Source organism: Notolepis coatsorum (assembly GCF_963971535.1).
Source record: "Notolepis coatsorum genome assembly, chromosome: 19".
NCBI classification, from domain to species: Eukaryota; Metazoa; Chordata; class Actinopteri; order Aulopiformes; family Paralepididae; genus Notolepis; species Notolepis coatsorum.
This window is the reverse complement of record NC_140183.1, coordinates 29,852,108-29,879,409: the sequence shown is the minus strand read 5'-3', so window position 1 is coordinate 29,879,409 and position 27,302 is coordinate 29,852,108. Positions and strand designations below refer to the sequence as shown.

General features: G+C 41.0%; 1 protein-coding gene across 1 annotated transcript; it reads right to left on the bottom strand.

Moving 5' to 3' along the window:
• Window positions 1-901: 901 nt before the first annotated feature.
• On the bottom strand, window positions 902-27,074 carry tmem147 (transmembrane protein 147). Its single transcript, XM_084335668.1, has 8 exons — window positions 27,004-27,074; window positions 25,324-25,435; window positions 24,089-24,158; window positions 21,668-21,733; window positions 12,486-12,622; window positions 11,574-11,658; window positions 3,759-3,880; window positions 902-2,769 (listed from the first exon to the last, which is right to left on the bottom strand). Exons 2-8 carry the CDS (start codon window positions 25,398-25,400, stop codon window positions 2,649-2,651), a joined length of 678 nt encoding a protein of 225 aa, XP_084191794.1. The 5' UTR covers window positions 25,401-25,435; window positions 27,004-27,074; the 3' UTR covers window positions 902-2,648.
• Between the last annotated feature and the right edge of the window lie 228 nt (window positions 27,075-27,302).

Sequence of the window (27,302 nt, the reverse complement as noted above, 5' to 3'; positions counted from 1 at the left end):
ACTCACGTTATATACCTGGTCTATTTGTATTGTACAATTGGCCATTGAGAACTTACAACTTTCCTTTATTACCCTCCAGGAAGCTCTTATTAAACTTAAATTGGTTCTTAATGCTAATAAAACTAAATGTATGCTGTTTTCTAGAGCCAGACTTGGACTCTGTATATCACTCTGCCCTCAGATTCCTCACTAATGATAGATACAACACTCATCACTGTGTCCTTTAGGAGAAGGTTGGTTAGTCATCGCTGATGGAGAGGCGCAACCAACACTGGTATTTGTTCATTTTTAAGGCCCTTATTGCCTTATTGGTCCACTTTTTCTCCCATTTTCTATATTTTCTCCCATCCCAATTTCGTATCATCCAATTCAACCCTCCCCTGTCACGGACGCTGTTTCTTGCCTCCCACAAGCCGGCTGCAATGTGGACTAAGTCATACATAGCACAAGTCCCCTCCGGTACTTGAGGTAACAGCAGTCGCATCTTTTCACCTGCGCAGCTCGATCTCTCAGTGGCGAGGAGTAACGTGTGGGAGGCTCACGCTGCCCCCGACACTTCCTGATTCTACTGCGCAGGCGCACCAACCGACCTGTAGGAGTCGCTGTCCACAACGCCCGATCCCCACCCATCAGTTTCCCACCCCCTAATACGGCCAATGTGTATTAGTACGGACGACCAGCTAAACTGAAAGCAAATGTGGAGCGCTGGGCTCGAACTGACGAGCCCAGAGTCTCCAGCATTTCGTGGCGAGCGCCTTGCCCACTACGCCACGTAGCCGCCTGGTAAGCTACCTCCTTATACTATATCATTATTGGAATGGAATTTTGGTACCTATGGAACCCCTTCTAGTGACTGGCTGGTCCCTCGAGTTTGCTCGGTGCAGGAGTAAATCTGCATTTTGCTATGATTCCCCTCGAGCTCATGGAATGAACTCCAACAGTCCTTGAGATTCTTCCCTGTTGCAGTTTAAAACCTTGATCTCCAACCATACCTCTGTCAATCAAGTTGTACATGTTTTAATTGATTGTTATCCTTACTTGTCCAATTGTTGATTGTATGCGGTGTGATTTTATATGCCTTTTTTGGCTTAACACTGTATGTACACTCGACATGTCTGAATGAGGGAAACCTCATTTGCCTTTCGAGTATAAATAAAACTTTGAAATGAAATTAAAATTACATTTCTTAAACTGAAACTCACATGTTATATACCTGGTTTATTTCTTAAACTGAAACCATTTAGAAATCACAACATGTTCTGTATCTGGTTTATTTTTTAAACTGAAACCCAATAAAGACATCTATTCTCGGTTATAAACTCAGCACTGCTAGATACAGTTTACACTACTAATAACACACACACTGGTTCATTCAAAAACACAGAAACATAGAAATATATTATAAGTTATAAAAGACAATTTATAATCACTCTGCTCCACCTGTGAGCGATACAAAATCCATCTTTACAAAAAGAACACTGATGTCATGCACTGTCAGAACAAACCAATCAGAATACAGATACCTCCTGTCAATCATACTGCAGACATATTCTCTTTGAACCAATCATATTAGAGAATTCTTCTCTTTGAACCAATCATGTTAGAGAATTCTCCTCTTTGAACCAATCATGTTAGAGAATTCTCCTGTGTAACACAACCATGTTGTGTTTTTTTGATTGACTGACTGAACCAAAGAGACATGTTTTTTGACATGGTTCATACTTGGTCCAGGTCGGACCTAGAGCTCTACCGTGGTTCTACAGACCAAATCAGACTGTTGGTAAACAGAGGCCTCTGAGATACATCAGGATTGAGAACTCCGGAATCGAACTGTGGTAACCCAGTGGCAAACAGAGAAACTTAAAGCACAGCACACTAGCTCTAAGCTAGCCAACTAAAGACACAGAAATGTCCAAAACATGTACAGTTTGGGGTTGCAATGCCTCATGTATTGAATTGGTTTCATTTCAAGAAATTACCAGTTAGGCCACATCTGTATTCATGTTATACTTGAAAAGTATGAAAATCTACTGAATGAAACTGAAATTGAACCTGTGGTCAAGATTTTTGCTTTTATGATACACTGAACCTTTGAATCACAATCAAATGGAATTGTTGTTTATTCAAATGTTAGTCAGGTTTTGGTGTGGAGTGTCACATCAGAACTGTAGCAGCAGCTCAGTCTTTACAAGGTGTTCAGTGTTCATGTATATTCCGAGACTACAGCTGCTTTGCCAGCATATAGCTGAGTTAATGTTAGCAACATAAGGTTAATATTAGCAAACTAGCTAAGTTAATGTTAGCAACCTAGCTAAGTTAATGTTAGCAACCTAGCTACGTTGATGTTAGCAACATAAGGTTAATATTAACAACCTAGCTAAGTTAATGTTAGCAACCCAGCAAAGTTAATATTAGCAACCTAGCCAAGTCAATATTAGCAGTCTCAGTATGTTGCTAGGCTACACTGTCTTGGTATGTTGCTAGGCTACAGCATTTCAGTATGTTACTAGACTACAGAATAGACTATGTTAGAACACTGAACAGCTGTTAATGATGTAGTTGGTAAAATCTTGACCACAGTGTTGTTTTGACAGTGACAGTGCCAGCTCTAGACCAGACCAGACTAGGCCCGGACAGCGTTTCAGTCTTTAGTTGCTGTGGACCAACGTGACAAAGAGAAAGAGAGAGCAGAGGGAGACGGCTCCAGTCAGGACTGCTTTCACCAGCAACGCTGTCCAACTGCCGAGGACAAACACATGGACAAACAACCTGATACAGAGACAGAGAGAGAGAGAGAGAAAGAGACAGAGAGAAAGAGAGAGAGGGGGGGGGGGGTGATGAGAGAGAAGCAGATATTCCTTACATCAATACGTCTCTCTCTAGGTTGTAAATTAGGAATCTAACATGCTGTTCTCCTGTCTGTCTTGTTTTGTATCAGTGATGGTCTTATCAGGAGAACGTATTTTCAAAAAATATGTTTTACTTTCAAACAGATGCTTTCTGAAATATAATGCAATGGTTGCCGTTTCCTTTTCATCTGTTGTGGGATAGTAAAGTAAAACTGAATGCAAACAATAAGGGTTACATAATGTATAAAGCATTTCATCTAAATATAAGCATTTACATGAATTAACACATTTATTAAAAGCACAGTAGGCTAACTTGGTAGAATAGGCCAAATGGCTGAGCAGCAGAAACACTGCAGAACAGAAATGATGTCTTCATGGTTGTTACTGAGACAGACATCTCAGCACGTGGAGACAGATTCTAATGCCAGGTGTGAACACATGTACTTGGAGTTGTCCACTTGTGATTGGATCTTAATGCCGTAACTATATCTGTGTGTGTGTGTGTGTGTATATTAGGGGTGTAAAGGTACACGTATCCGTACCGAACCGTTTCAGTGTGTACCGTACCGAACGAATACAACGGTATGTTAACCACTAACGACCGCCCACCGGGGGCTGTTTTTTTCACAATCTAATATAATTATTATATATATATATATATATTTTTTTTTACAAGTCAATTATTAATTTCAATATAGAATATTCATTGACAGCCCTACATGTACAATTAGTTACTGCACACTACATCACCCCTGAGTGGAACATGGAAAGCCAAACTTTCCCCCACTGTACCGAAAACCCGTACCGAACCTAGACTTCAAAACAGAGGTACGTACCGTACCATGGTTTTTGTGTACCGTTACACCCATAGTGTATATGTGTATGTGTGTGAGTGTGTGCGTCTCTTACTCCATCAGGAATGCCTTGTAGACACACAGGCCCAGCAGCACGGTGACAGGAAGTCTGAAGCTCTTAGGAAGATCATAACGAGTGAACATCCAGACCACCGCTGCCATGGAGATGTAATGAACCTGGAGAGAGAGTTCACAATCAAACACTAGATACTTCTGCCATAATCAGAAGGAGAAGCGCTCAATGAGGAAACACACTTCCATTGCCAAAACAAAGTCTAACATGCCAAATAAGTACTTATACTATGGAATTACACTACAAATGTATTAGGTGGCCCATAATGGTCCCCAAACAGCATGTGAGCTTCAGGTATTGACAATGCTGATGCTACATACCCTACCACATAGCCCCTAATGACACCACAACACAACATGTAGATAGATAGATGCTATCCTACCGCATGGTCCTCGAATGGTCACCACAACCCACTGTGTAGATAGATTCTATATATCCTACCACATGGCCTCTAATGGCACCACAACCCACTGTGTAGACAGACAGGCAGCGAGAGCCAACATATGATTAATATACAAAGCTTAGTGTCATGGTATCTTGTCATATACAGTTAGGTCCATAAACACTTGGATATTGATACAATTTTCACAATTTTGGCTCTTGGACTTGATAATCAAGGTGTACTTTAAGTGCAGACTTTCAGCTTTAATTTGAGGGTATTTACAGCCAAACCGGGCAGACAGTGCAGGAATTGTGCATTGTAAACAGTGCAGGAACAGTTTCTACATGTGCCCCCCCCCCCCTTTTTAAAAGGGACCAAAAGTAATTGGACAAACTAACAATCCATACATAAAATGGTCACATTTAATACTTGGTGACTGGAACCCATAGACATGACCAGACGCTGGGTTTGATCCCTGGTGATGCTCTGCGAGGCCTCTACTGCCTCCTCTTCCTGCTTGTTCTTGGGGCATTTTCCCTTCAGTTTTGTCTTCAGCAACTGAATGCATGCTCAATTGGATTCAGGTCAGGTGATTGACTTTGCCATTGCATAACATTCCATTTTGTTTGCCTTTTAACTCAATCAGCGCCACGGGCCTAGCCCATCTTTGTTCCGACGCCTGCGCCACCGCAAGAGATAAGGATGCGTGCCGGTGTTTGCAGGGCTATATCTATATTCTATATTATAGCTATGGATACAATACTATGGCTCATTTGACATCAACTACCCATCGTTCAATATGTGAAAAAGATAAAAAATGTTCATGTATATGTTCGTGTGTTATACCGTGGTGAATATATATAGTTTCAGAGTGATCCTGGCTAATTCCAGAAAACGGCGCTATGTAAACGTATGTATACGTGAATTTTACTAAAAGCGTTGGCGTTGCTTGCCTGGACACGCTATAATTTCCACATCAAATGTATATAATAGGTATTATGTTTCATCATGAATGCATGAAAGGGGGGGGGGGGGGGGGGGTCGTTTTTTGATGCTTTGATCGTAATCAATGGCATACGTTGTGGAGTATGTTACACATGGTCGTTGCGATCGATGTGAAATCATGGTTGGATCAAAGCAGGATTGATGTCATATAGTCCTTACCTTCACTAGGAGGTACCCCAAAAAGAATATTCCAATTGTCTGATCGTGATTTCCAGTATTGGTGTCCATCGTGTCGCCAACATAATCCACCACAACACATGCATTGGGCGCGTTTCAATGTGATCGAGGGAACCGCTAGACTCGCCTGACCCAGAAAACTGCGCCCGGAGTGAATTAAATGTAACACCGGGTGTGAAAAAAAAGGTTTAGAAGGGTGGGCGATACTGCCACCTAGCAGGATGCGGCCGGTATTGCAGTCTAGCAATCTCAGAGTGATTCCCTATGGTAACCCCGAGGTCCGTGTGAGAGAAATGAATAAAAATATCGAATAAAAGAAATAACGATGAAAACCCAACTATACTCGGTTGGCGAGTTAACCCGACTATCCTCGGTCCGGCGCTGATTGAGTTCAAATGTTTTTTGGCAAACTCTAATCTGGTCTTCCAGTTTTTGAAGCTCACCAATGGTTTACATCTTGTGGTGAACCCTCTGTATTCACTCTGATGAAATATCCCCTTTGACACAGATACACCTACCTGCTGGAGAGTGTTCTTGAGATGGCCAACTGTTGTGAAGGGTTTTTTCTTCACCAAGGAAAGAATACTTCTCTCATCCACCAGTTATTTTCAGTGGTCTTCCAGATCTTTTGGTGTTGCCGAGCTCACCAGTGTATTCTTTCTTTTTAAGAATGTACCAAATGCCTCTTTTCCATTGCATAGTACCTACTCGACTCTACCCTACTCTACTCGCTTTAGGTACCTGGTACTTCGTTCCTTTTCCACTGCAGGTAGTACTCCGTTTGTCTCCGTGTTGATTTGGCACTTCATATTGAGACCAATTACTTTTGCTTAAAGGGGAACTATTTTACTATTTCTTTCACTATTTGGGCACTTTTACACAATTCCTGTGAGTCTATGGAACACCTCTGTTTTTTTTTTTTTTTTTAATTCATTGTTTTGTATTTCTAATCAAGTACTCAAAAACAGCATTTTTCTACCTCAAGATCTCGAGCCGTTTTGAGGCTGGGCTCCAACCACTGTGTGGCCTGGTGCCTGAGTTGCCACATTATTATGCAGCTGAGACATCTCTGACATCACAGATCAGCACATTTTCAGATGACTCAGTTCAGTGAGGGTGAATATTGTGAGAGGAGAATTGGAAGAATGCGCCAATATGAGAATTAGAGACATAGATCCTATTAATATAAGTCCATATAACTAGGAAACAATGCTAAACACTGAAAAAGGCCATTTATAAGATAGTTCCCCTTTAAAAAGGAGGAGGCACATATAGAAATCCCTACACTGTTCATCTGATTTGGATGTAAATACCCTCAAATTAGAGCTGAAAGTCTGCACATCTTGACTATTTCATTTTTTTAATTATTATTATTATTATTATTATTATTATTATTATTATTATTATTATTATTATTATTATTATTATTATTATTATTATTATTATTATTATTATTATTATTATCATCATTTAGACGGGACAATGCAAAATTAATGAACACTGTCGAGTGTAAAAATTGCCGGATTTAGCACGAGGCTAATTTCCATCCGTTGTCCCCAAAGATAAAAACAGGACTCATAGAAACAGTAAAAATTTTACAAATACATAAAAACAGGACACATAAAAACAATAAAGAGAAGAGATATGTTTCATGTGTTCACATGACTGGCTTGTCTTCAGCCATTTAAAATCCATTGTGGTGCTGGACAGAGCCAAAAGGATGGAAATTGTGTTGAGGCAAAATATTTATGAACCTGACTATGTCTAGGGCTGACCTTCGATATTTTTTTTTGGAATTCGAAGCTTCGAGATAAAAAAAATAAAAAAATAATAATTTTTATTTTATTTTTTTATTATGTTGTGGGACCTGTACAGCACTTTGTTCAACTTTGTCAGTGCTGTAAAGTTTAAACCTTTTTAAATCTTAGACAAACAAAACACTTTGCTTTCATGAAATATTGTAAGCCGTCATTTGAGGCTTTATAAAAGCAGAACACAAATCTGTCAGTGCCGAGTCCGACCTCATCTTAAATAACAAACAGCATTGCTTGTTGTAGTTAACACATTGGACACCAAAAACGAGTATACTTGTTATTGCCCGCCATGCGTTGTGCGCCAGAAACGAGTTACCGTAATTCCTCTAATAGTAACCCCGGCTTGTATTTGTTTCAACTGTAGCGGGTACCAGGCTTGTATTAGGAGGAGGCCTGTATAAGAGGGAGGCCTATATTTCAAATTTTCAAACGGATCATAATGAATAAATCAACATTTTCTGTCAGTTTGAACCCAGTAAAATGTACTGGGTTCATTTATTGAAACCAAGTACTGTATGAAATAGTAAACAGTGCAATTACAGGTGGTCACTGGTCATTTCAACGTTTTCAAAGTGAAATCAAGTAACTAGCTCAGTATGCAGCTCAGTATATTAGTAACCCGGCTTGTATTAGGAGGCCGGCTTATAATTGCTTAGCTCAAGAGCACACCCGGCCATTAATAGAGACCCGGCTTGTATTTGAGACCCGGTTACTATTAGAGGAATTACGGTAACTCGTTTTTGGGATCAATATTTCATTTTTTCGCCATGGCATTCATAATTCATCCAGCCTCCCTCCGGGACTGCAGCTGGACCCTGTCTGATATTGCAACGCCTCAATACCGCCGCCTGGTGGATGTCGGGCGAGTTACACTCCAAGCCAAACCGGAAGTGGCGCTCGGTGCATCGAGGAAATTCCTCCAGCAGTAATATCTTGTAACGTGGGTCCAGATACACACTCGAGTGCATGGGATCGCTTTCGAAACGCAATAATCAATATGATTTCTGCGTTTATTGCGTCATACAAACGGGAAATGGATCTAGCAGATCGACGTCAAATAATTGGAATATTTTTCCTCCAGTCTCATCGGCGAACGGTAAGAGGAATATAACGTTATTTTCAGCCCGATTGTTTATTCATTTCACGGCAATCCATCTGATCAACATATCAACCCATACTAAATAAAGCCGTTACTGACGATCAAGGAATTATAAACGACCCCCCCCCCCCTTTCCTTCACGCATGATGAAGCATAATGTATACCGATCATATACATTTGAATTTTTTAATATAGCGTGTATAGGAAAGAAACGCCAATCGATAATCTATCATATGCGTCAGGGCCTATAACTCACGTTTTAGGAATTACTGCAGAAAACCTTAAAAACATACTTATATTCTCGACAGTAATAACACAACAATGTATGAATAAAAATATATAACGTTCCCACATCCGGAACGATAAGATACCCGATGTTGAATGGGCCATAGTAATGTCGATAGCTATAATATTTAAAAAGTTATAGCCCTGCAAAGAAGGTAAACATCGCCATAGGGTTACAGCACTGGCAGACTGGGCATAAGGATGGGCATACTGCCTGGCAATCAAAGTGTTAACAAAGAGAGGCAGAGTTGATTTTGCACACACAAAAAAGTTAATTTTTTTTTTTTTTTATTATAATCAAATTTTATTTTCATATTCGAATCCCATGCCCATCGAACGCAGCTTCGAAGCTTCGAAGTACTTAAGACAGCCCAATATACCTGTGCTTTCTGAATTCACTTTGTGGGAAATAAACGTTTTTAAAAATCTATGCTGAAGGGTCTCAGAAATCCAGCCTTGAGCCGAAATGACTCATCTCCTCCTGCACAGCTTGCATCAGCCTGACCCAGCATGTACCAGACACCATTCAAACATGGCTCTCTTCCAATCAAACATGCCCAAACGCCTGTAGCTGTTCCGCAACCGTTCCTACTTCCGGGGTAGGCCTGATTGGCCCCGACAGGCACGTGACCCGCGGCAGCCACGCCCCGCGGCAGCCCCAGGAGCAAGCGCGCTACTGCTGGAGTTCGCTTCGCCTTTCACATCGCTGCCGTTGGCGAAAGCAGACAAATGAATGACTAATTCGGTCAGAAATAACGTAACTAATAACGTTAGTAAGCACTGCTTATATGCTTATTATGTCTGCGGGGTACAGTAAACGTTTCTCCCGGTACATTCTGAAGAGCACACCGCTGTATGTTGGAGAACCAGCGGTACATTCTGAAGAGCACACCGCTGTATGTTGGAGAACCAGCGGTCTTCCTCACTCGAGTGAGACTAAAGCCGTGCACAGCTCAGCCCTGTGAGACGCTTATGTCTGTAGGGTACAGTAAACGTTTCTCCCGGTACATTCTGAAGAGCACACCGCTGTATGTTGGAGAACCAGCGGTCTTCCTCACTCGAGTGAGACTAAAGCCGTGCACTGCACAGTCTCTAACAGTGTAACAGTAAGAAGCATTTTATATAAAAGTATTCTGTACTTCTGTATGACAACAATGTATGCCTTTCAAATGTTAAATGATTAAATGATACACAGCGAAATCTACGCTCTCGCCTCTCATGATCCTGCTTTTGCCAACGGCAGCGATGTGAAAGGCGAAGCGAACTCCAGCAGTAGCGCGCTTGCTCCTGGGGCTGCCGCGGGGCGTGGCCGCGGCGGGTCACGTGCCTGTCGGGGCCAATCAGGCCTACCCCGGAAGTAGGAACGGTTGCGGAACAGCTACAGGCTGCCCAAACACGCCCAGACTCGCCCAGTGTGACACCGTTGTTTTCAAGACTATGATTGGTCTTCCAGGAAGGGAGGAGCCACCCTGGGTATTAGAGTGGAAGTTAGTTAGTACCGGGACTGAACTGATGTATTGGCTGTTTAACTCTGTCAAGCACAAATAAACTCTTTCACATCAGATTCTGTCCCAAGTGTCTTATTCCAAAAACATTAAGACTCACAAGTCCCAAGAGGCTAAGGCTATGTTCACACTGCAGGCAAAAGTGGCCCCAATCAGATTTCTTTGCTCATTATTAGGGATGGGTACCTTTCACATTTGAACCGATACCGGTACCGGTACCTGTGAATCGATACCGGTACCCAACGGTACCTTTTTTTCTCGGTACTTTAGTCTCAAGAAATTTAATTTACCTACCTCAGTCGTAAAATAAAAATCCAAACTTCAAATAACTACAATTTCGACAGTTTTCGGCTTGTCATTGCTCCGACTGCTTTGTTGTTGAATCAAGTCAAATCCTAGGTAAGCATATATTGTGCGTGTGAACGTTGACATGAAAAGAAAAAAGCAAAAAAAATAAAAATAAAAAGTACATCACTCGAGGGACAGTTATGTGTTTACCTTACAAGTATTTGGGGTGATACGTCTGTACAAGCAAAACATGAGGGGACGTATCATAACCGTTCTGTGTTTGAAAACATATTGAAAGAAGAAATGTCTCTTTCACCTCCTCTTTGCACTCATTATCATCTGCTCACAAATGAAATTAGCACATAAACCTATAAATTATACCATAAACTGTGACTTCAGGGTCCTCCATGTTTACTTTCATCTTCCTTATTGTTCATTTGTGCATACAGGTCAGTTCAGTAGCGTGACCAGTTCACACTGGAATCTGATATTGGACACATTAAAAATGTGAACAGCCAAACGAATACAAATCTGATCTGAGCAACAAGTCAAAATTGAGCACTAAGGCTTGCAGTGTGAACGTAGCCTAAGTGTTTTTAGAGATCCAGACTTTTTGTCACACCAAGTTTGCAAACAGTTGAAACAGTTTTTCTCACCACAGAAGCAAGTTGAAACAGAGACATAAGCAGGCAGGAAGAAAGACTAGTGCGGCCTCTGATCCCACCACGGATGTCTTCTGCATTTGACCTCTCAGGACAGGCCAGGAGGAAACATTTCTGAATGTCCAGATTGTGTGCAGGCTAGTGAACAGTCACTGCACTTCTCATCACCTTTCCTATGCTTCCTAACATCCTCTCTATGCTTCATAACATCCTTTCTATGCTTCATATCACCCTTCCTGTGCTTCCTATCACCCTTCCTATGCTTCCTAACATGCTTCCTCCCTATGGATTTTAAGACAAAAGAGAGGAGATAAGACAAGAGGAGGGGGGAGGAGAGAGGAAATGAGAGAGGAAAAGAGAGGGGAGAGGAAATGAGAAAGGAGAGGAGGGGAGAGGAAAGGATAGGAGGGTAGAGGAAAGTAGAGAGGAGAGGAGGGGAGAGGGACAGAGAGAGGAGAGGAGAGGGACAGAGAGAGGAGAGGATAGAATAAAAAAGGAGAGGAGAAGATGATGAGAGAAGAGAAGAGAATAGGGGAAAAGAGGAGAAGAGAAAATAGAAGAGAGATTTTAGTATTCTTACCAGACTGATGTTGGAGTCAAAGCTCATCTGAATGTATTTCCAGTCAAACTCAATTCCTCTGGCTCCTACCCAGAGAGGCAGACACCTACACACACACACACACGCACGCACACGCACACACACACACACACACACACACACACACACACACACACACACACACACACACACACACACACACACACACACACACACACACACGATTTGAAGGGAGATGATTTATATTTTCTTTGGAATGTAAAGACAGAGATTAAAACTATTTAAAATTCAATTAAAATGCTTCAGACAGATAGTCAGACAATTAGTCAGATCGATAGTCAGACAGACCGTAGGCGTTTGGCAATATTGAAATTCCCCTACTGACGATATTACTTTAAGAAAAACAATGATGAATTATATTATCATCAAAAATAAGCTGAGAAGACACCCGTTGCACCTTTTATTTAAAGAAATGCTGAGTGGAAGTCTTATTGTTGTCGCTAGGTTGACACAGACCTTTGCTACAAAGTTAACGTATCAATCTCAGGGAAGATTCAAGCATTTTAATTCCAGCTTCCAAACAGAATTGATAAAGTGAGTGTAGATGGACATATGGGCTGTAAATTAACACTTGACCACATGGTCTGTGATCAGTGCATAGAACTATCCTACATGTCTGTGGTCAGTGCATAGAACTATCCTACATGTCTGTGGTCAGTGCATAGAACTATCCTACATGTCTGTGGTCAGTGCATAGAACTATCCTACATGTCTGTGGTCAGTGCATAGAACTATCCTACATGTCTGTGGTCAGTGCATAGAACTATCCTACATGTCTGTGGTCAGTACATATAGAACTATCTGACTTTTTCACATCAGACAGATACATTGACATAACCAGTTCAGCAGTAGACGAGACAGACAGATATATACCTTGACATAACCAGTTCAGCAGTAGACCAACCCATCGCTGCCACCATGATCTTATATTCTCCCTTCCCAGCATTGCGTGACATCACAAGATGAAGCCCCAGCAAGTCTGCTAGGTCTACGGTCGCCTTCATGAACTCCTAACACACACACACACACACACACACACACACACACACACACACACACACACACACACACACACACACACACACACACACACACACACACACACACACACACACACACACACACACACACACACACACACACACACACACACACACACACACACACACACACACACACACACACACACACACACACACACAACATTGTTGTAAGAATATAAGTATGTTTTAAGGTTTTCTGCAATAATTCCTAAAATGCGAGTTATAGGCCCTGACGCATATGATAAATTATCGATTGGCGTTTCTTTCCTATACACACTATATTAAAAAAATTCAAATGTATATGATCGGTATACATTATGCTTCATCATGCGTGAAGGAAAGGGGGGGGGTCGTTTATAATTCCTTGATCGTCAGTAACGGCTTTATTTAGTATGGGTTGATATGTTGATGAGATGGATTGCCATGAAATGAATAAACAATCGGGCTGAAAATAACGTTATATTCCTCTTACCGTTCGCCGATGAGACTGGAGGAAAAATATTCCAATTATTTGACGTCGATCTGCTAGATCCATTTCCTGTTTGTATGACGCAATAAACGCCGAAATCATATTGATTATTGCGTTTCGAAAGCGATCCCATGCACTCGAGTGTTTGTCTGGATCCACGTAACAAGATATTACTGCCGGAGGGATTTCCTCGATGCACCGAGCGCCACTTCCGGTTTGGCTTGGAGTGTAACTCGCCGGACATCCACCAGGTGGCGGTATTGAGGCGTTGCAATATCAGACAGGGTCCAGCTGCAGTCCCGGAGGCCTGATTGCTTTTACCAACGCGTTCGTGTTTCCGCGTCTCTGATTGGCCAGGTCATGTGACATGTACGCCCAATCGTGGGACCGCATGATTCTACACTGGTTAAGCTTAGGCGCTCTTTCGAAGTTGGTTAAGGTTAGAGTTTGTCTTAGAGCATGGCGATAGAACGCCTGCCCTGATTCCAAACTCTAACCTTAACCAACTGCGAAAGAGTCGCCTAAGCTTAACCAGTGATAAACTAGGCGTTAGGTAGTTTGCAGGCTGTTCAACCCGGAAATAGGCACAGAACTTGCAGTCCCACGATTGGCGCACATGTCACATGACCTGGCCAATCAGAGCGCAAAACGGGAACCCGGAAACACGAACGCGGTGGTAAAAGCATAGACGCGTCCCGGAGGGAGGCTGGATGAATTATGAATGCCATGGCGAAAATTTTTTATATTGATCCCAAAAACGAGTTAACTCGTTTCTGGCGCAGGGTTTCCGTTAGCCGGTAATTACCGGTATTTGACCGGCAAAATCTGTTGAAGTCCGACATATTTAATCTCTCCGGTCATAATGTCCGGTGAAAAAAATTCCCTCTAAGCACAATTTGATTATTTGAATTGTATTAAAATAGGTTAAAATTAAATAGCCTATGCGATGAACGAAACAATCATTACATTTGTTTCATCGTTGCTTCACCAAGCAGGTCTAATAATGACAAAGATGTTGTCAGCGAGAGCTTAGTGCTGGGTTTGCGAGAAGCATGCAGCTGCAGAGCCACAGAACCCACCAGCCTTGCCGGCACAGTGCAGTACTCCAATTCAGCCATTGGCAATTCAGCTGTTGGGTGGGGGGCGCTGCTGAGCGGTCCCCAGACCGGACCTGAAAACACTGCTGCTCTGCGGGTCTGCAGCTGCATGCTTCTCGCAAATCTAGCAGCAAGCTCCTGCTGACAACATTATTAGACCTGCTTGGTGAAGCAACGATGAAACAAATGGAATGATTGTTTCGTTCATCGCATAGGCTATTTAATTTTAGCCTATTTTAATACAATTCAAATAATCAAATTGTGCTTAGAGGGAATTATTTTCACCGGACATTATGACCAGCACCAAGTCGTTGGGAGGTGGAGATATACATCATGCAAACCCACGATAATGTTGCCGTCTCTCTCTGCCAAATTTCTCAGTTCTTCGCTTGATATAATTAATACAAATGTCCAATATAAGGGAATTCGTTAGCTCATAAAAATGTGATTATAACAGACTGCTGTTTATTAATGTCGGGCAGACTGCCCACCGACACCTCAAGTCGGCAGCAGCACGAAGTCTCGAGGGACTTATTTTATTTGGAATATATTAATGACTGTATATACACAAAAGTAGCCTAGTTTTAAGTTAAAATATTATAAATGCCTTGAGGATGTCATTCTTTATATAGGCCTATCAATTGTTTTTAAGCTCAATAAACTCTGACCGGAATTGATCCCATTTGTCCGGTAGATTGAAATCTACCGGACACTCAGACCTGCAAAAAAAAATTCTAACGGAAACCCTGTTCTGGCGTCCAATGTGTTAACACTTTGAGTGCCAGCCACGAGAAATCTCGTTAGTTCATGCCATGCGTTGAGTGCCAAGGACGAGAAATCTCGTTATTTAATCGCTATTTCTTTTATTAGCGATTTCCATAAATTTTTCAGCAATCTAGCCTCATGTTACCATTGGGACTGGCTCTGAGCTCGAACAGGGAAAATACCGCCCCCTATCGTCTCCCGGATGGTAATGCACGCATTGGATTGGACTGAATGAAAATGCATGAAAAAAGAAATCCGGAATCCACATTTTACTTATCAGGCATGTAACCCGAGCCAATTGCAGTCATCGCCGATCCTCAGAACAGCGTGGAATATGTGTTTCGAGTACCCAGCGTTGGATCAATAAATGCAATCAATATTTGGAATGGCGATCAGGAATTGGAATAATCTTTTTACAGAAAATCTGATGTGAGGTAAGGAATCTATTTTACCAGTAATCAGAGTTTTTTCACATATATCTCAACGTGTCCCCTATCTGTGTATGTGTGTGTCTGTGCTGAGTACAGGAAATAGATAATCGATTTTTCAGCCCGCTTCTCTAGCGTGCATAAGTACACATAATACTATCAATAATCTAGCGTTCATTTGAAAACTATTCATAAATAGGTCGAAAAATGACAACGTGTTTTGTGTATTCCACTAAAGGGCGTTTATCACAGAATCTTTTTTATTTTCTGGAAATTTCCAAAAACAAGCGTTTTTCAAAATGGTATAAAACGGAAATGTAACGATGAAAAAACTATCCGTTTCGTACATGTTGACTGCAAGCAAGTCATTGATAAGCGACGGGCATATTAGACACATAGCCATAATATATAATATAGAAATAGCTCAGTGAAAATCATGAAATATCGGAAAATCTGTCTAAAAAGGCTGGCATTCAAGCGATAAATCGTGTGCCCCCTGCTGGCACTCAAAGTGTTAATGTCAGTCAAACTAAATTCATGTTGTTTTCCAAAGCCAAAAACATTGTTTATAGTGACTTGCATAGATCTACTCTGAACGTTTCTGATATCGAGTTTCAGAATACAAATACCTTGGTATTTGGATTGATGAAGGACTTATCATGTGGGCGTTCTCGCCAGTAAATTACGGAAAAAGATTGGCTTTTTGTATAGAAATAGAGCCACCTATGATTAGCAGACAGAGAGATGTGATTTATAGACATTTATAGATGTGATTTATAGACATGCAGCGGCTTCCACTCTTAAGCCCTTCTTAGGCCATGTCCACACTAAAACGATTGATCTTTTTCGTTTCAATTTAAAAAAAGGTTTCCGTAAAAACGAAAACGTCTCAAGATAATAAGTGAGTGCCACAAATTTACAAAATAAATGTATTTCCTGTTTTTCGCTCTTTTATTTTGAAAACCGACCGGCAGTGTTGTCGATCTTTGTTTGCGATAACTTGTGTCCGGTTCTGTGCTTTTGAGCCAACGCTAGTTTTCAACGGATAGGAGAGACACACACACACCACGGCACGAGTGCATCTTCACAGGCATGGATTTTAATCGGCAGGAGAGAGCTCAAAGCCGTATATAATATAATAGCCCGGTGGTGCGGTCGGAGGCAGCTCAAACTATTACTGTTGTAATAAATTAATTGATTGATGTTTAACTTGTCCGTGTGTGTGTCCAGTCATTTCGACTAGCAAACGTTGTCTGTATTTACCGTTACCTCAGGATACCACTGTCTTATTGTATTTAGTTGGTTAGCTATTAGCTAATGTTGTTAGCATTGAATAGCATCAACGCTAGCTGGCTGGCTACAGCTCACCAGCCATGGGAATACTATTTACTAAATTATGGAGGCTTTTTAAATCGTCAAGGTAAGAGAGGATTTGTCATGATCAACTGAAGGCATATGCAATGGAACAATATGTGCTTGGGTTTTCAGAAAAAGGCCAGCTATGTGACGCTAATCTCTAGTTAGTATCGTGTATAGCATCACAGTAGCCTCCCGATTAGCTCAATATAGCTTCTGTAACACGAATGCAACTACTCTGATGCCATTGTTGCTTAACACTTTCACTGCCACTCACGAGATATCTCGGAATTATTAATATCTCGTTGAAAGCCACTCACGGATTTTTTTTTTTAGCGATCTGAAATCATATTGCATCACGCGAGCCTACCCTAGTATACCCGAGTGCCGCCGGGCGCCGGCGATCAGATGTGGAAAAAAGCGCCCCCTATCGTCTCCCAGATGACATAAGGGATTTAGGAATGGACTCAATGAAAATGGACGGGGGAAAAAATCCTGTACTCCACATTTTCCAGTCCACCCATGCAGCCGGAGTACCAGGGTTCATTCAGGGGGCTCTGAGCCCCGCGGAATCATGTACTGCACTGTACACACGTTGGATCCATACACTTATCGATTTTTTCGAATGGTGATCAGGAATTGGAATATACCAGTTGGATACCATCTTATGTCAGGTAAGGAATCTATGTTATCAGTGTTAGGATAATCAGACTTATTTTGATGAAGATATAGGCTGTTTTGTGAAATGGGCTCTTTTTCGGTTTCACTGAAAAAATTCAAGAGGAAATGAACACGCCGATTATCCGTGCGGGGCTCTAATGGGCGTGCGTGTATGTATAATATTGATCATCTAGCATTTATTTGAAAACGATTCATAAATAGGCCGACAAATATCAACGTTCTGGAATATTCCAGTAAAAGACGTTTATCATAGAATGCCCCAGAATGGACTGTTTTTTACATCAAAACGGGTGCTTTTCAAAATGCTCTCAAATGGAAATGAAGCGATAAAAAACCAATCTGCCTTGACAGCACTGACTGGAAAAGGATTATTTGATAAGCGACGGGCAGATTAGACACATAGCCATAATTTAATTTAAAACATAGATTAGGCGATATTAACGATAACATTAAAGTGGATGGTGGCATTGAAGCGCTATCTCTGGCGCCACCTCGTGGCATAGGTCATATAAGACATATGTATCATGTTTCTTTTTTTTGTCTGCACCACGAACGCAACTACTCTGTAAGATGCCATTGTTGTTGTGATGTTGGCTGAGAGTTTGCACATGCGGGGTAAGGGAGAGGTGGGCCAACGCGTCATCGGTTCAGGAGAAGCCGCGTATCGTTTGTAAATATGGTGACGCAACGGGGGGCGTCTCCAGGCGTCTTCAGAATTGCACACTCTGGAGGCTGGTATCAAAAAGTACCGTCTTCAGGCTGCCAGAACGCAGTTCCGTGTGGCAGAACGATGCAAACGATCAAATACTTTGCCTAAAACGACCAAAATCGTTTTAGTGTGGACATGGCCTCTGTTTACCATTCAGCCATTAGATTTATCACCGGTGATAGTTATGGTACTCACCATTGTATCCTATATAATAAGGTCCGTGGGCCTCTCTGGCAGAGAGACATAAGTTGCATTGCAATCTTTTTATTTATAAAGCCATAATTAGAGATTGTCCAAATTATATTAGTTCTTTATTGGAATGGACCACTGGACCCTGTCGTACACGATCCAGTTTTTGGCTTACACTTAGAGTCAGGCCTGTACACTGCGATGATATGATCGCAAATTGCCCCCTAATTTGGTCCGTGCGAGTTTAAAATAATATCTGGGGGCAAGCTTGCGAGTGGTAATTTCAACCCTTCATTCGCATTTCACTCCTAAATTAATCCATACAAATTGTAGTAAAACATTAGCCTACAACCAGGGCTGTACAGTGCAATATAATGTTGCGGTTGTAATTTCATTAGGATTATGCTAAGCTAACTAGCGATCTCTGCTAACCCTGGAAAACGGTCAAAGCGGACTCCACAAGACTAGTTCCATTCGTGAGGAAAGGGGGTGGGTTATATTATATATATATATACAACGCTTGACAACAGAAGTTTAAACATAACTTCATATTTATTAGTTATTCATTTCTGTATATCATTGAATTGCCATCTCCGTGTGTCTCCATCTCTTCCTGTTTACATTCGAGAGTGACGTCATCACCTACGGCAGCTTAGACTATCAAAACGCGAAGGGTCTCTCTCTCTCTCTCTCCCTCTCTCTCTCTCCCTCTCTCTCTCTCCCTCTCTCTCCCTCTCTCTCCCTCCCTCCCTCTCCCTCCCTCTCTCCCTCTCTCTCCCTCTCTCTCTCTCTCTCTCTCTCTCTACATTCAATAATTTAAAGTAGCCAAATGTTACACACAGTATAAATACTAACTGGATAGTTGATGATATAAACATTTAATTTCATTATCTGAAATATTCTAAAATCATTAAGTCTGTGTGATTATTATTTTCTCACAGTAGTGTGTGTGTTACTGTATATATATATATGTGTGTGTGTGTGTGTTTGGCTAAAGTGGATAGAAAACACAGTACTGTGTAAAAGGCACCCAAGAGTTTTTATATAAATTGTCTTAGATGTAAATAATTATTTTTATTAGTGTGTCAGTAGACTACTCTTAGTACATTTTCATTAAATTATTTTTTAAAGCATCTTCATGGTTTAATAATGCAAACATATGTTGCAGGGACTTATTATAATCATCATATTGGCATGACTGTATGCATCAAAGGGTTAAATCAAGCATTTTTAAGTGCTTTAGAGGAAATGTCAAAATATTGCGATATCATTTAGAGGCCATATCGCCCAGCCCTACTATAATGGTAAAATAGTTATTTAAAAATTTGCCCCTAAAAAATATTGTTTGCCCCTAAATTTCTCATTTAGGGGCAAGTGTGCCCCTAGTGAAAAAGCTTAGCGTACAGCCCTGAGAGTGCCTAGAGTTTGTACTGAACTTGGTAGATCTGCTTTTGTCTTTTTTGCCCCAACATCATGGAATACCCTGCAGGAAAACACTGAAACTAGACACTCTAGTGTCTATGGGTCGGTTTAGAACCTTAAGACCAATCAGGTCACCACAATATGTAATTGTTTTTAAATTATTACCTCCGTTTACATTTTTTGCTATTTTATTCTTTAACATTTTTCTTTTTCTTTTTTAAATGTATTTAAAAATGTGCTCTTAATTATTCTGATTGTCTGATGTCTTATATTTATGAACACTAAACGGTTCACAAAATGGACGGTTCGGTTCGTATCACGGTTTTGGGGTCACGGTTTTCGGTTCGGTATACGTTGTTTTTTATTAAAAAGAAATGTAACACTCAAATCTAAACATGCTTCTCATTTATAAAAAATTAAAAAAAAATTACAGTGTTACAGTGTTTACAGCCTTAAATAATGTTTGGCACACAGACCGAACCGACTGAAAAATATAGGCTACATTTGTCAAAGTATTAACTTAGTGCAAACAAACAATATGCTCAGCCAGCACTAGACTTTCCTTTCTTTAATAAACACAAAAAAACAATGTCAACAATGTTTAAATTCCCTGATTGTCAGTTCTTAATGGAAAGATTAGTTTTCTGCTTGAAATTAAAGTGCAGTATTTGAAATACAATGAAAGGAATATGGCTGGATTTCTTATCAAAGGGAAAAGTGTCACTGTTATTTAAAATAAATAAATTAACAAATTAGAAGGCCATCAATATAAATTGCAGCATACATCAAACTAACACACACACACTGTACTGTTTCAAAACAACACTGCTCTGTTCATTCTATTTTTAAAATACGTACATTATCTGTCTACATTTATTTAGACTAACTAATGTGATTCTGATCATAATTTCATATTTTCGCCATGGTATTCATATTTCACTCACTGAGCCTTGTCAGATGCTGCGGGACTCAGAACAACTCTGCAACGCTTCAATACTGCCACCTGGTGGCTGATCGGCGAGTTGCCAAACCGGAAATGCCCGTTGCAGCTCGGTCCGTCCCCTAATTCCGTCCGGCCACTCGTTTATCGTCGCAGGACTCAATACACACACCATGGATATGGATCTTTGCCATAACTCAATAATCTACATGATTTGGGCGTGTATTAGTAATATACAAACCGGAAATGGATCGCCTAGATCCACACCACATAACTGGGATCTGTTTGCTCCACTCTCATCGCCCAACGGTACGAGGAGACTGACGTGAGTTTCAGCGTTTGTTTATCATTTTCGATACAAACTGCTCTGATCAATATATCACCCATACTACATGAAGCATCTAACGACTATCACGGAATTATAAACGACCCCCCCCCCCCCTCCGTTCACCCGCGCATGATCAGTCATAACCCTTAGGACCATGTACAGTTGACATATAGCGTAGATCGGTATCAAACTGCATTTGATGATCTAATATATGCATTTGTGCCTATATCTCACGTTCTGGGAAATACTGCAGAAAACGATAAAAACATATTTATACTCTAGACGGTATTTTCGTATGAATGTGTGAATGAAAAAGTAAAACGTTCCTACATCCTGAACAATAGGTAATCGATGTTGAATGGGCCATAGTAATGTCAATTTAGCAATACAATTTAAAAAGTTATAGTCCTGCAAAGAAGGTGAACATCTCCATAGACTTACAGTACTGGCAGAGATCAAACAGCGATGGATATAAGCGTGGCAGAGAATGGGTTAATGTTGACTTGAATACCTGAGTTATAATGGAAGCTGTGTAATACCACCTTCATTATTTCTGTACTATCCCACACCCTCTTCCTCTCCATCCATCCATCCATCCCTCCATCTATCTATCCATCCATCCTCTCACCCCTACAAAGTCGTAGACTCCGGCCCCTCCCTCCCAGGTAGGGAAGAATGTGGCGAGAAACAGCATCTGGAGAAGAGCATAAGAAGGAGAAGAAGAAGTTGGAGGAGAAGAATAAGTAGGAGAAGAATAATAAGTAGGAGACAAAGAAGTAGAAGAAGGAGGGGGAGAAGAAGTAGGAGAAGAAGAAGTAGATGGAGGAGCAGAAGTAGGAGAAGAAGAAAAATAATGAGAAGAATAAGCAGGAAAAGGAGAAGTAGGAGAAGAAGAAGAATAAGAATAGGTAGAAGAATAAAGAATAAGTTTACTATGCAGATATAGTTGTATCTACAGTATGTATGGATATGAAATAAGTCCATCAGGTTGTGTCAGGTTACTTTAGTAACTTTAGAATCAGGCGGTTCCTGGTACATTTACATCCATCCAGGGTCCATGCATCATGTAGTCACATCTCTAGTGTTACAACCAGGTCCATGTATCATGTAGTCACATCTCTAATGTTACAACCAGGGTCCATGTATCATGTAGTCACATCTCTAATGTTACAACCAGGGTCCATGTATCATGTAGTCACATCTCTAATGTTACAACCAGGGTCCATGTATCATGTAGTCACATCTCTAATGTTACAACCAGGGTCCATGTATCATGTAGTCACATCTCTAATGTTACAACCAGGGTCCATGTATCATGTAGTCACATCTCTAATGTTACAACCAGGGTCCATGTATCATGTAGTCACATCTCTAATGTTACAACCAGGGTCCATGTATCATGTAGTCACATCTCTAATGTTACACCCAGGTCCATGTATCATGTAGTCACATCTCTAATGTTACAACCAGGGTCCATGTATCATGTAGTTTTGGGATGGAATTCTCCGTGCAGACGAGGCTGTAACGACTCCAGACGACTGAGCCCCGCTGTCACACGATTGCCGCATGTCACATGACATGCTGTGAAGACCCGCCCTACTCTGCCTCTGATTCGCAGACTGTGGGTGGGGAATGTGATTGGACCAAAGCAGAGTCACTCACAGACAGTGGGTCCAGTCACGCCGCGGGACAGATTCTTGTGTATTTAAAAGTACTGCCAATGTAGCCTTCAGGTGATCGCCATGGATAGAATCAGACATGCTTTGTTTACGCTTCTTGGCTACAGGCGCATGCCTGTGATGTAAGCAGTACACGCGATGAGAGCCTTGGCCCTTGACAACCCTTTCGTCATCGTTTTATGCGGTTTGACAGTTTAGATGAGAGCGCAAAGGTTTATCGTTTCTAGGAATTCCACCCTGGAAGGTAGTCTCACTTTTTTGCGGTTTCACCCCGTAAAAACGCCGCTTCCGTATAAACGAAAGGCACATCCGAAAAAATATTTTTGCGGATTCACCTGCTAGCGTTTCTGTCTAAACGGGGCCTTATTGCACTTTTTGATAAGTGGAGCCAGGCCAAGGTTGCAAATTATGATATACTCTGAGCTGATTCTGCTGGAGGAAATTCACAATTTGCCTGTCAGAGAGGGCTGTCTTTTATCTAAATTAGCAGAAAGTTGCGACTCTAAAATTAGCGACTGCAGTACTGGCCGATGAGTACGCCCTAACGCACACAAGTGTTTTTGGACCTCCGGTTTGGAGAGATTGGATTCCTAGTGAGCAAAGGGTTAACCCCCCAAAAGTTTCCGTCGTAGCTCCACTGTTGTGCCATTAGATCGAGAATGCTATTGTCATGAACAAGGCCACCTCATAGCTGCTTGCCCCACTCTTAAAGAAAGCATAAAGAGCCATAGAGACATAGAGAGCATGTCAAAAATGCCAAGAGTCCAGCTTCGATAAGTCTAATACAAACTGGATCCGACATTGCTCAATCTGTGAATTTGGCGGAGATGGGGAGAGACAAAATAAAAATTGTGGCAGTTTATTTTTCTATTGGGTGGGGAGAAAAAAATCCTGATCAATCCTGCCCTTCTCAAATGATTCATACTGTGGCTCAGATATCCTGGTGTGGGGATTAACAGAGTATAGTGCGTGCGCCTTTGCATTATGTTCAGTTGTCAAATTCCATGACACAGACTAGTCGGTTCCCCACACGTGCCGTGAACTCCGCCATTTTCTCAGGATGGCTGGTTATTATTGTGCGTTTTGTAAAAACGTTGCCTCCATCACAGCTCGATTAAGGAGCTTAATAACATCTCAAATAATGTTACATCCAGGGTCCATGCATCATGTAGTCACATCTCTAATGTTACAACCAGGGTCCATGTATCATGTAGTCACATCTCTAATGTTACAACCAGTTGACAGTTTGTATCAGTGAATCTTTCCACCCTAACGAGCAGATATCTATGTTGGTGGGACATGGTTCATGTTAGGAATGGTGGTATTAGTAACATGGTGGTATAGTAAAATGGTGGACTGAAGCTACATACTTTACATAACTGCACAAACAAATAGGTGGCTCCAGCCTGGACACATCTCCAGAACGCATTATACTCTGACCTGAGAGAGAGAGAAAGAGAGACAGATATACAGAGAGCAAGAGAGAGACATACAGTGAGAGAGAGACAGACAGAGAAAGAGAACAATGGTCATCAGGGTGTATAGATTGGTTGGTTTGGTCTTAAAGGGATGAAGTATTGTAATTGATGCAGAGCCATTAGCCGACTCTTGTATTCTCTTATAAATGGTTAAATACATGAGGACTGTTGTATTCTGTTATAAATGGTTAAATACATGAGGACTGTTGTATTCTGTTATAAATGGTTAAATACATGAGGAGTCGGACTGTTGTATTCTGTTATGGATTGTTTCTGGACCCTGTGTGCTGCCTGTCTGAAGCTGACCAGTTCACTCAGAACTTTGACAACGGGACTCGTAAGTCAGCTAATGATGTTTCCTGGACGGACAGACGGACGGACACACACTTAACTAAGAGGATTATCTCCTTCCAGGCTGCTGATAATCATTAAGTAGATTAGGAAGGACCATGCTGCAGTCGAGAACTGTTTTACATGTATATGTACGTTTACATATGTAGACCTGTACAAAGTCAGAGCTAAATAAATAATGAAATAAACAAGCAAATCATAATCCGTTGTCGCGTATTACTGTTAACTAATAAATGGTGATTGTAGAACTGTACAAAAGAAATATCACAGTAGAGGTCATGGAGCATCTCTACACCTTTGTCCTCATTGAAAATGCCAGGATGTATGAACGCCCCCTGATCGTCGTCGTGCCCACCATCTTGTTACACCCAAACACTTCACCAGAAATTTGTTTCAACTAAGAAATCGACAGCAAACTATTGTTTTCAATTTCATGCATAAATCACTAGATGCATCAACTTATAATACACGTTTCACGTTTGCATTTCCTGGATGACAGTGTGGCCAGCTGGGTCATAGCGACCATGATAGGTTTGCAGGCTCAGTTGCGTCACACAGGTGGCTCCGACTTTTATTTGGAACCGTTCAAAATATTTATAAAAAAAAAAAAATATATGGGATGGTGAGAACAGTTCGTTTGGAGCTCTGCTTCCTACTGATGTTGAACTGCGTCAAAGAGAAGCAGGCTCTTCTTGTTGTACAGAACTTGTAAGTCGCTTTGGATAAAAGAATCAGCTAAATGACTAAATGTATGTCATGTTTAGTAGAAGACTTACAGTCCGCTGCACTTGTATGTGATGAAGTAGGGGAAGTAGGCCAAGGCCAAGCAGTTCCCAAAGTGAAACAAGGTCATGGTGTCTGGTAACCAATGGCAAAACCTCTCTCACCCTGATGAAGATAAGACACAGTTACACACTGAAGAAAAACATGACCGACAGGGATGTGGATCCCTCATATATCCCATCTTCCAGACTGTAATTAGGAATGCATCTTTTGGCATCTCCCTCTGAGAGATACATAGGACTACACGTTACACGTAGACAATAATATATCTCTGAGACATAGGCCTACATACATGTAGACATATCCCTCTCTAAGACACACATACAGACATTAATATCTCCCTCTGAGACACACATACAGTAGGCTACATGTAGACATTAATATCTCTCTCTGAGACACATACATGTAGACATTAATATATCTCTCTGAGACGCACATACATGTAGACATTACTATCAAATCAAAATCAAATCAAATTTAATTTATTTGTAAGGCCCGACAACACATGTTAATGTCCCCATGGGCCGGACACGTCTTCTTTAAACAAGTCAAGAAGAAACATCACAATAAATCAAGAACAAAACAAAAACACCATAAAGTCCAATTTTTTTTTAATAAATGCAACACTCCCAGACATACCCCACGCGAAGGTAAGGAAAAACTCACTAAAACCTAGCAATAGCAATCTCTCTCTAAGACACACATATGTAGACATTAATATCTCATTGAGACACACATACATGTAGACATTAATATCTCTCTCTGAGACACACATACATGTATACATTAATATCTCTCTGAGACACACATACATGTAGACATTAATATCTCTCTCTGAGACACATACATGTACTACATTAATATCCCTCTCTGAGACACACATACATGTACTACATTAATATCCCTCTCTGAGACACACATACATGTAGACATTAATATCTCTCTGAGACACACATACATGTAGACATTAATATCTCTCTGAGACACACATAGATGTAGACATTAATATCTCTCTGAGACACACATACATGTAGACATTCATATCTCTCTCTGAGACACACACATACATGTAGACATTAATATATATCTCTGAGACACACACATGTAGACATTAATATCTCTCTCTGAGACACACATATGTAGACATTAATATCTCTCTCTGAGACACACATACGTGACAGGGTTGAGGGTCTGAATTAGGGGTTCAGTCCTTGCTTTGCTCAAGGGCTAGCTGCTCTTGAAGTCACCTTCACCTTCTCTCATAAATCATTATCTATGGAACATCTTTACTCTTTAGGAAACATCAGTGTCAAGTCTCAGTTACTCTGTCTTTGGAAGTGAAGTAATGGACTGGACTATCCATCCATCTTTATCAGTATGACAGCGACCAGGTGGTAACACAACCTCTACTCGAATAAAAGAATAATACGTACCAGAAAACAATGTAATTTAATGTAAAAATATAAATATTTTGTCTTTTCATGACATCTTGTCGCGCCGATGGTCGGAAGTTTCACTATTCGCTGGATCGTTTGTAAAGTGCAGTGTTTATAATCCCAGCATTGTTTATATAATATGTCCTTTCCTCAAAACGAGCAAAGCAATCCGACGTTATGATACAGCAGAATACAGATAATAGAGCAGAAGAGTATCCATAGAGTATCCATACTTACAGAAAGAGGAACCACCGAAGAGGTTAAAAGCTAAAATGCTGCCGTTGAATGAGAAACGGAAGTGGATTCCGTGCCACCTTGAACTTGCTCCGACTATCGACGTTAGTGCTAGGAACAATTTAGACTGGATGACTTCGTTCCAGTTTTCAGCCGCTCGGATAATCTGTTTGTCAGATAAACAAACATACCTCCACGATATAAACAAACACATAACATCCTACTCACACATCTCAAAAACACAAGAGTTACGTACAAAGATCAAATAATTTGATCTTTGTACGTAACTCTTGTGTTTTTGA

Excerpts from the sequence above, each read along its gene's own strand:
- tmem147 (XM_084335668.1), bottom strand. The coding sequence starts at position 25,400 with ATGACCTTGTTTCACTTTGGGAACTGCTTGGCCTTGGCCTACTTCCCC. Across the intron at positions 21,734-24,088 it reads TGTTTGTGCAGTTATGTAAA|ATGCTGTTTCTCGCCACATT; the intron begins GTATGTAGCTTC and ends GCTCTTCTCCAG. Across the intron at positions 2,770-3,758 it reads TACAAGGCATTCCTGATGGA|GTTGTTTGTCCATGTGTTTG; the intron begins GTAAGAGACGCA and ends TCTCTGTATCAG.